Below are 10,320 nucleotides of genomic sequence, written 5' to 3' on the forward strand. Positions count from 1 at the left end.
CCCCCACTCCACCCTACCCCTTTTTTTGACTGTTTTCTTTAAAAAAAGAAACAAAAAGAACTTTAATTGAGCTCCTTCTCCTTCAGGCTGCTGTGTTGACTCGCTGCGCAGGTTTGCTTTACTTTTAATGAGATCGCCATGGCAACGGGCGAAGCCTCCTGGAAAGGCGACAGATGGTTCGTGTTTAAAACCTGAAGCTTGGAGTTCGGGAAAAGATGGGAGCGGGGAAAAGTAACCGGATCCACTGAGTGTCCGGCAGCGCGGCCTTCCTGCAGCTCCTGTCATATTCAACCTGTCATCTGACACCTCGGAGGGTCAAAGTCAGACAAACACACACATTTCCTCCTCAGAATCCGTAACAAAACAGCATCTTGTGGTTTGAAGCTGTAATCTAAGGTCTGCAGCATGTCGTCGATGAATATTCAGGGACAACGAAGCTGCGCTCCTTGTTTTTTTGTATTTTAAATAATCTAAAAAAAAATGAATGTTGTTGCTTAGGATCTCCTAGAAGAGCTGTTTCTGTAGTTTCCTGTAATCTTTAACGGTGTGAAACTGGAGCCCTCTGAACCGAAGGCCGTCGGAGCGCCCCAGCTGTTCACATACAACTGTTTGCTCAGCCAACAGCCGCGGCGGTTCGACCGATTAACTGACTGTTGGCAAAGGGCGGCTGGAAGAAGAGCCGTGAGTCATTTGTTTGTTTTTTTCTTCTTGAATGCTTCTCTTACACACGAGCCATGCAGGAAACTCGTTTTTTGCCGTGTTGACCCAAAATGGCGTCCACTCGTGCGGACGCTGTTTTCACGCCTACGATCGAAAAACTGCTTGACGCCGAAAGTAACAGTTCGGCTCGTTTGAAGCGGGTTCTGTGAAAAAGGTTATGAATCGACTTTTTACTTTAAGTTCCACGACCGCAGGCATTCTTTTATACTCGTATTTCTTCCCCTAGTTTCAATCCCACTTCTCAACACTAGGTGGCGAGAGCGTCCGCGTTAACGACGTATCAAAACGGCTAAAGACTCGTGTTTTTCTTTAATAATGCTTTTTCTCCCAGTTGGTAAACAATTTGTCACACAGTTAAAGTTTATTGTCAACAGGGTATGGATAAAGTGAAAAAAAAAAATATAAAATGATTATTTTTGGGCCACAGACTAAATGCAAGCCCGCTCAAAAAGCTCCATATCACCTAAATACCTGAAAAATCTCCACTTTGGACAGAAAATCTATCCGTTTTTCCCACCAAAGACTGTATTTGTACATAGGCGTGCAGCGCAAAAGCAGCAAAACATCGCCAGGTTTTATTCAAATATCCAGAGCGGCGCAGCTCTGACCGGATTGACGGATCTAACGGCTAATGCTAGCGTGGCTAACTCCAGAATAGATTATTACCATTTTAAAATAACTTTAATCTCCAAAAATAAAATAATTATAGCAGTTCTTACAAACACCATAGCTTTTACGCCACTGTTAATTTCACTTCATACGGTTATTTAAAAAATAATTCTTTATCTGGCCACTTCAGCTAGCAGCGCGAGCTAGCCATAGCGCTTCCACTGCAGCCAGGAGGACTTCACAACGATTCTGCTGGAAAAGCTAATAAAAGGCTTCAGGGTTTGTAAAACAGTATTAGCATGAATTGCCATGAATGTTTTGAAGCTAGAGTTGTTTTAGGATGCAATTTTTTTTTATTTTTTTTGGTCTTAGCCCAGTTTGAACTAGCGGTTAGCTCGCCAATCCAGTCTGAAAGAGCTGTCTGCAACAGGTGGGATGTTAATTATTCATATCCTTTCTGCAGAACTCCATTTGAAAAGGTATGAACTGAGGACTTTTCACCTTTTTCTTCTTGACAGGGCAGGAAAGGCAACAAAAATCCAACTAAATATCCTCACTTTGGAGAAAACAAAGCAAGTAAACGCACACAAACAGCAAAAAAAATAAGACTTCTGTTAGGGCTGACTTTATATCAATCTTCAGGCCTTTTCAAGCCGAAACGTTTTATGACCCGGAGGATATTTTTGTACTCTCTCCGTCTTGCCTCGGCGCTTTTGCCCATCGCTTCGTGGCGTTCCTCCGTCGACAAAGGAGCATTTGAACCAAACGGGTCGCGCTCGTAAAAAAAACTGGGGGTGTTGTTTGGCTGGCGTGACACTAAAGTTGGATCAGGAGACGTCAGCGTTCTGAAAGGTTTGTGGTAAAAAAAAATAAAACCAGAAGCATTCCGGGACTAAAACGTGAACTTAATTAACGCAAGAATGTCTGATCTGCAGCAGATATTAGCTCCTATTTCGTTTTTTTTGTTGTTGTTGAACTCTTCCTTGACACTTGGAACTGTTTATGACAGCCTGAATGTACTTTTCTGCCACAAAAACAAAAAAAATAAATAAATAAAACCCATAAAAGAAGCAAACAGAGAAACGTTTCAAGCCTTATTTTTTTCCCCTTTAAATGCTTCGAAGGAAGTTGTTTTTTATTCCGTCGTAAAGAGCCCCGGACAGGAACACAAAACATCTGGGCCAAACTTGTTTTCCACAAACATCTCCCCCCCAAACAACAACAACAACCAAAAAAAAAAAAACATGTAACTTCTGTTTTTTTGGTTGTTGTTGTTTCTTTAAACGTCTTCACAGCTACAAGTCATTTTCTTTTACGAGGGGAAATTTGTGTAGTGAACAACTCCAAACCAATAAAAGTCCACAATTAGCGTTTTTACGGGAGTTTTCCGTGACTTTTACGCAACGTGAGACAAAAATAAAAGACTTTGAGCTCCTGGCCTGGAAAGCAACAGATCAGACACTGAAAAAAAACCAACTTTTTCAATGATTTTTTTTTTTTTTAATCCACAATTTTATGTGTTTCTTTCACGATTACACAAAATATCTGAGGCTGAGTTTGATTTCTTCTACTTGAATTGGTCCCCCTATATTTCTTTCATAAACATCTCTTTTTTTTTTTAATTTAACTGGTCCAATTTGTCTGAATTCCCGCTGTTGGGAGTGATACAAACGGTTAATTTAACCAACCCGTTCAAGTAGGGAACCAAAAAAAAATCTGCTTTGTTCCTAAAAGATCGTGTTGACCCAACCTTAACGTGTCATCTCAACTTCAAGCATTAATATGAAGAAACCAACAACAAGACGAACTCGTTTAGCTAATGTGACCCGCGCTGCAAAACCAGTTATTCTTGAGTTATTACTTTTTTTTCCGAGTTTTATCGGTTTGGAGGGATCTCATCGGGAATTCCAGCTCTGTATTTAAAAGAAAGTGGGGCTTCCCAACGAGCCCACACATTATACGAAGGGATTTCCCAGCGCTATGGCAGCCAGCAGAGAGAAATGGTGAATTAAAAGGCTTATCTCTGCCTGTTAGAAAACTAAATTAAAAAGCCAGATTAAGAAGATTAGCTGCCGTTTTAGTTACGTAAATCTCAATTGAGTAAAGATTCTATATTATATATTTTTTTTCTTGAGCTCATTACGACTCGTTTTTTCGATACTGGGTCACAGATCTAAACTCAACGTGTTTCTGTCATGCAAAACACAATTATATTTAAGTTAATCCAACATGTGCTTTATGTTGTTTTTGTTTTTTTGAGTGTAACAAGTCATCCAGGCTGATGGAAAAGGGATTCATTAAAAAAAAACAACACATAATTACATCATTTGGTTCACATACACTGGTTCTGTCAGACATCCGTGCACACTTATAGATACTTTTTGTATTATACAGCAAAAATAAAACTAATCCGGGACGTTTACACAGTTTGGATCGTAGCTATTATTGCTTTGATGGCGGTTAAATATTTTATTTGTGGTCAACTAAATTAACTAAATCAATTTTTTCCAGTTTCAACCATCGAAGTCGCCTTTACTTTCAGAAAATGACCTCCTGGGAAACTGCAAGATTAAAAAAACAGCAACAAACACATAAAACAGCACATTTACGTTGGAGAATCTCGTAAAAGTCCCGCTCGACGTCAACTAGCAGCCATTAACGAGCGCGATGGCTGTTCGTTTCGCACGCAGTAAGTCCGATTTCAGGATGTCGACTCGCTCCGCATTCATCGGAACCCACATCCTGACAGGATCCAGGAGCTTCGGGGCGAGTTTGTCGCAGCTAAATGAGGCTGGATCGGACAACAATGAAGAAAAATTACATGAATTCTCCCTTTATTCAGAAAGGACAGAAGCCTTTAACGATGAAGCGGTTAGTACATAAACATGAGATTTGGTTTAGTTCAAAATAAAGTTTATAAACCTCACTGGATTCCTGATCAAGTTGCAAATGACAACTGAAGGAAGGCTCGGAGCCTTAGGGTGACGGGAGACTTCGCTGGGACAGTGGACGATCCGATCAAACGGCAGCGTTCGCTTCGGTCCAGATCAAAACGAGCAGCGCACGCCGCTGACGCCGCGTAAAAAACAAAAACACCAAACACCGAACATCACGTGACTTGCAGCGAGGATGAACAGAAGAGGGGCTCCAGACGTCCTCCCTGAGGTTCACCTGCAACGAGAGGAGAAGCTCCGAGTTAGTCTGAGGTTCGATCCGTCGGCACGAGGCTGGAATGCCAGGTAAACAGGACGCCGTGTTTTCCTTTCAGGAAGTGCCTCTGTGTGTGTGTGTGTGTGTCAGAGAACAATGGAAAGAGCGGAAGGGTGAAGCCTTGAGTCAACACGAGAGTCGGAGAGAAACTGTTTCCTTTGAACAGTTTGTTTCTCTGACAGGAACCGGCCATCTGCACTCACGCAGAGAGCCACAGTTCGGCTTTTCCGACGTGACGAAAAAAGGCCACGAGCGACGGACATCTAACCTGTCGCAGATGGCTCTTTAAAGACGTCTCGGTTTGGAGAAACCGAGCCAGCGGCCCGAAGGGAACGACACGAAACTCAAGGGTTTTCTCAGTTCGCAAAATAAGCTTTTCTTGCAGTTACTTTTGAAGTTATTCACAAATAAAGGCAGTCGCAGTTAGCTGTAGCACTTCCAGCAGGAACATCGGGGTATTTGTTGTTACAAAATAGCCGTGAAAAAGGGCAAAAAAAATAACAAAAAGGGCAAAAAAGGGCAAAAATGCTAAAAGGAGGAGCCGCTCGTTCTGGAACCAACCAACCTGTATTTGACGTCGAACAGGGTGGAGTCGTCCTCGTCGTCGTTCTCCTCGTTAAGCGGCGCCATCTCCACGCGCTCCGCCGGCGTGGTGATTATGTCATATTTTCGAGTTTTCCTGATCCTCCTGCCGGATCTGTGGGACGGAGAACACGAGAACAAAACAAACAAATTCAATTAATTTAATAAATCTGGAGTTTGTGCAGCTCTGTTATAATCAAACAGTCACGGAGCTTAAAGGGGACGCTACACGCAATGATGAGGTGTCACGTCAGAGTATCTGTTGTTAATGACTCTCAGCTACTACCACACCAAATCGAAGCGGAATATCTGTAAAATAAACTGGGTTAAAACCATTTCTGCGTTGGCTAATGTGGATTAGCTGTGGTGGCCATGTTCAATTGGAATGACTTCAAAAGTGAAACAGTTGTAAATGAACATCCAATGATTGATTACTGAATGTTTCATTAAAATCCGTCCAGTGGCTCATGAGATATTTTGCTAACAGACAGATAGAGACGACTCTTAACAGTTAACGCTAAAGTTTTAGGTAATAATCAAGCACAATGAGTAGTGCTTGGAGTATGTGATGTGGATGACTATCAGCTACAACCACACCAGATTTTAGGTCAACATCTGTGAAACCGACTGAATTTTTGCCGTTTTTGTGTTTTTTAAGGTCGTCTGGCTGTGGCAGCCATCTTGAATCCGGCTGACTCCAAAGGCTAATCAGTTTTAGATCTACAAGCAAAGATTACTTCTTCAGAATTTCATTAAAATCCGTTCAGTGGTTCAAGAGATATTTTGCTAACAGACGATCTGCGCACGCACAGCTGTAACCGTGACAACAACGGACTTCACTCTGATGCAAAGTCCCACAAACTGATCTTTAACTGGAGATTTCCATAATCCATCATCTCCAGTTGCACAATTACGCATGCGCAGAAACAGACGTTAGTCGTTTTTGTTGTTTGTTTTTTCTATCCTACTCCCCTCCAGGTGCTCCTCACCTGATCACCTTGACGACCAGGCACGTGATGAGAGCCGCGGTCAGCACGAAGATGAAGATGACGATGTTCTTCAGGGCGGGCAGATGCGCCATCAGCGGGGAGATCCGGGAGGTGCTGGCGCTGGTGCCGTTCGCCGCCGGCTCGGCGGTGATGGAGGCGGCGGTGATGGAGGTGGAGTTGGACGGCGCCGCGGCGGGCGGAGGGGTGAGCGGCTCGGCGCTGACCCGCCAGAGAGCCGCGGAAAGAAAAGTCAGGAGCAGGCCGGCCGTCATGGTGCCGGGATGAGAAATAACGAGTTGGTCTGTGTGTGTGTGTGTGTGTGTGTGTGCGTAGCTTCTCCCCCGGTCCGTCGGTGAGACGCGCCGGCAGCTGTCACATCATAACACCTACGGCTTATTCGGTGCCCAACGTCGCTCTTTACGCACGCGAAAAAAGCGCAAAAACATCCATTTTGTTCTTTTTTCTTCTTCTTCTTCTTCTCCCTCCCTGCTCCTCCGAGCGTCCGTTAAAAGATGAAGCCGAGCAGAAAGTGTCCCTCCCCTGTAGGTGAGTGGCAGCCGTCCCTTCCCGACCGCACAGATGAGGCTTAATCCGCCTCCGGAAGCGCTCCGCGGGGCCGGCCCTCCGCTCCGCGCGAGCTGGATCAGATAAAGCGGGCTGGTGCTGCCTTCAGGGAACTCACGGACGTCCCAGCTCCGGCTGAGCTGGAGCCACAGCGGGCAGGACGTTTGGCTGCCTCTTTTAGAAGCTGGTGTTTGATTAAGGGTTTTGGAGAAACCTACCTTAACAGTGACACAAAAAACACTAACTTAAAATAAATAAATAAACTAATCAAACAATAAACCTACAAAAACGGACTGTCTTTGAAGTTAACCCTGTTTCAATGGAAGTATCTTACCCCTGGAAAAATTATGGAATCACCCCTATTGGAGGATGTGCTTTCAATTCTTTATATTTGTATATAAATAAAATAAATCACAGACATGCTTCAGAACTATCATTTTTCAAAATTCCAACATTCTGGCGTTAAGAAACAATAAAAAAACGAAACAAATGGAATTGTTGTAGTCAGTCACAGATCTAGTAGAGGAAAAAAATGACGTTATCATGGTGTAATACTCAGTAATCACTCCGTTATAGTACAAACACCTGCGTCAGATTAAACCTGAGAATTAGTCCTCACTTAAAACGGAGCACCCAGAAAGCAGACTGGCTCCAACACCAGAGATGTCATCTGCAGCAAAGGAGAGGATTAGGAAACTTCTTCTAGAAGGTAAAATCATCACGAGATGTTGGTTGTTTCCAGTCAGCTGGGTGTAAAATCTGGGCCTGGGACGCTTACAGGCGGACCAAGGAAGACGTCAAAAATTCGACACCACGTCCTCAGATTGCAGAATGAAGTAAACGTGGATTTATTCATTTGTTTATTTTGCTTCCTACGCTGGCTCTGCATCGGATCAGCGGTTCTCAAACTTGTCAGACTAAGTACCATCTTGGAAAACACGGAGCTCCACAGGTACTAACATGACAGTAGTAGTAGTAGTACGACCCTGTAGCTACTCTGCCTGCGTTAGTCGGTGAGTTGGAAGCAGTGGTGGACAGTAACGGAGTACATTTACTTGATTACTGTACTTAAGTACATTTTTCGAGAATCTTTACTTTACTTGAGTAATTTTTTTTGGGGGGGGCGGAACTTACAACTTTCACTCCACTACATTTCAAAATCAAATATTGTACTTTTGACTCCACTACATTTCTAGGAAGCTAGTCGTTACTTCGTGGTAATAGATTCCACCTTAAACCTCTATTCCATAGTGAAAGTGGGAGGAGAATCAAGACTCTCTGGTTTGGTGTGTTTTTAGACAAAAAATCCTTATTTTTGTGGCATTTTTAGGCTTAAGTTCTTTACAGGTGGTGTAGAAGTTGCAGCAGAGGGGTTCTACGCGTCAACGCTTCAGGTGGTTTCTGAAAGTTACAAGGTTCTGCAAATTACTCAGCAACATACTGATATTAGAAAAATTTATTTGTATTTTTGAATACTTAAGTACTTTTAAATGCATGAACTTTTGAATACTTAAGTATTTTCAAAAGTGAGTACTTCAGTATTTTAACTTGAGTACATTTTTGACCGAGCAACTTTTACTTGTAGTTGAGTAAGATTTGACCATGAGTATCAATACTTTTACTCAAGTACTATAGTTGAGTACTTCGTCCACCACTGGTTAGAAGCTGAAAAAGGTTTGGATGTTTGTTCCGATCCAAAGCCAGCAGGTGGCAGCACACAGCAATAATAATTATTATAATAATTATATTAATCCTGCAGCATGGAGATCAGAACATCCAGCACCGTCTGAGATGACCTTCAACATTATGACTACATTTGTTAGATTAATAATCTAATGGTCATTTGTTTACTTTAAAGCATGTGTGTCATGTTGAAAATGTTCAGATTTTTTTTTAAACGAGTAAAGAATTCTCCAACACGTTTCCTCTCAGTGTTCTTGGTTGTCTTGTTTCTTGTTTAACTTATTTTCAACACAAGAGGAGCAACCTTTTTTCATTTCCTCCTAAAGGAAAACCAAATCTTCAGCTGAACATGTCTTGTAATATTCTGTCTGTTTGGCTGAAATTCAGCAAAATATCTCATGAGCCGCTGAATAGATTTGACGGAGGCTTTCGGGAAGCGATCACCTGGTGTCTGTCCTCAACCCAGTTCAAAATGGCCGACAAAAAAATGGCTTCAACTCAGTCAGTTTTACAGATGCTGAGCTAAAACACGGTGTGGTGGTAGCTGAGAGTCATCCACAACACAACTCAAGTGCTGACAGAGCTCGCAAATTTGCACGAGACTGAGAATAACCTCATTTCCGCAGCAAAGGCATTCATTGTTCTGTTCCTGTTATTGCCTCTTGTCACTAGAGGGCGCTGCTGTGGCAGCGCAGCTCAGAGGAGACCTCGTTAAAGAAAATTTAAAAAGTAAGGTCCAGAAGATACGAGACATCGTCGTGTTATTTAACGCTGATAACGTCCGTTTCATCACAACCGCCACAACACAAGGTCCAACCAAGATGGCTGTAACTTTCCCCCCACCCTTCTCATCACGAGATGACCTTTGAACTCTGGCCTGAAACGCATTCCTCCGAGAAATGCCAGACCTCTCCTAAAGTTGGCCTGCAATCATTTGGTTCAACTTCTACACAAACAAACATGCTATCATTCTTTTCATCCTCATGTTTTATACTTTTATTTTTAACTTTCCTCTTGGTTTAACATTCATGTCAGTTATCCACAGAGTTGTCCGCGGACCCACCGACAGCCTGCGTTTGTCCCGTAGAGTGAAAGAGCCGACACAGGAAGACAGGCAGCTGCTGTCGAGCGGTGCCAGGGGTGAGCTAATGTTTAACAGAAACGCCTCCGTGTGAAACCGAACGCCCAAGAATGCAAACCTGGCCACCCGCTGCTGGTGCTGGCGCTGTCTGAGAGCAAGTCAGACTGCTTCGGGGAGAAAAAAAACACAGACTGCATCTGTGTCGTGCTCTTTAAACAAAGACGTGTCCACGTTTGCCACAGAGCCCTATGACCGTAAAGTGTCCCAAACCCAGGAAGCTTTCGATCACTAACTTATAATGACCAAAACTTGTTATGTTGGTTCCACTTTTTAAATTTTTTTTATTTACAGCAGCTGCACCCTGTTGTCGCCCAATATAACACAGTTTCCATTCCGAACCCATCCAGATTTGTTCAACAGTGGCCCCCAGTTCAAACAGTAAGGGCCCTCATCGGGGCCGCTGCGTCATCGCTATTAGCATGCGGCGCGAGCGCAGTCAGTCAGAGCGCTCGCTCTTCACCCGTGGAGTCCATGTTGGTCAGGGCTTTGCAGGGGGCTCTGCTGTTGCTGGGCTGTGGATCTTTTTAAAGAAATCTTCCCCCGGCCTGCGTGTGCGCCCTGCCCCGTCGTGATCTGATTGGCCGGCGGGAGGAGGGGGGAGGGGGGAGGAGATTCCAGAGGGGTCTCCACAGACTGTTCAACAAAGGCTGCTCTGACTGACCGCTCCACCAAGTCTGCCTCTCTAGTCGCTGGAACACTGACGCTTAAGTCCTTTTTGGTACACAGCTCTAACTGCGTAACCATATTACTTATATGGAAATATGGGCTTTTATTTTGAAAGTAACGCCTTATTAAAAGCACAACTTACAACAGGGAGTGGCG

General features: G+C 43.6%; 1 protein-coding gene across 1 annotated transcript; it reads right to left on the minus strand.

The window, feature by feature from the left end:
* Positions 1 to 1,837: 1,837 nt before the first annotated feature.
* fam174b (family with sequence similarity 174 member B) lies at positions 1,838 to 6,726 on the minus strand. Its single transcript, XM_017405640.3, has 3 exons — positions 6,111 to 6,726; positions 5,105 to 5,236; positions 1,838 to 4,500 (listed from the first exon to the last, which is right to left on the minus strand). Exons 1-3 carry the CDS (start codon positions 6,380 to 6,382, stop codon positions 4,497 to 4,499), a joined length of 408 nt encoding a protein of 135 aa, XP_017261129.1. The 5' UTR covers positions 6,383 to 6,726; the 3' UTR covers positions 1,838 to 4,496.
* Positions 6,727 to 10,320: the final 3,594 nt, after the last annotated feature.

Source organism: Kryptolebias marmoratus, linkage group LG11, assembly GCF_001649575.2.
Source record: "Kryptolebias marmoratus isolate JLee-2015 linkage group LG11, ASM164957v2, whole genome shotgun sequence".
In the NCBI taxonomy this organism is placed as follows: Eukaryota; Metazoa; Chordata; class Actinopteri; order Cyprinodontiformes; family Rivulidae; genus Kryptolebias; species Kryptolebias marmoratus.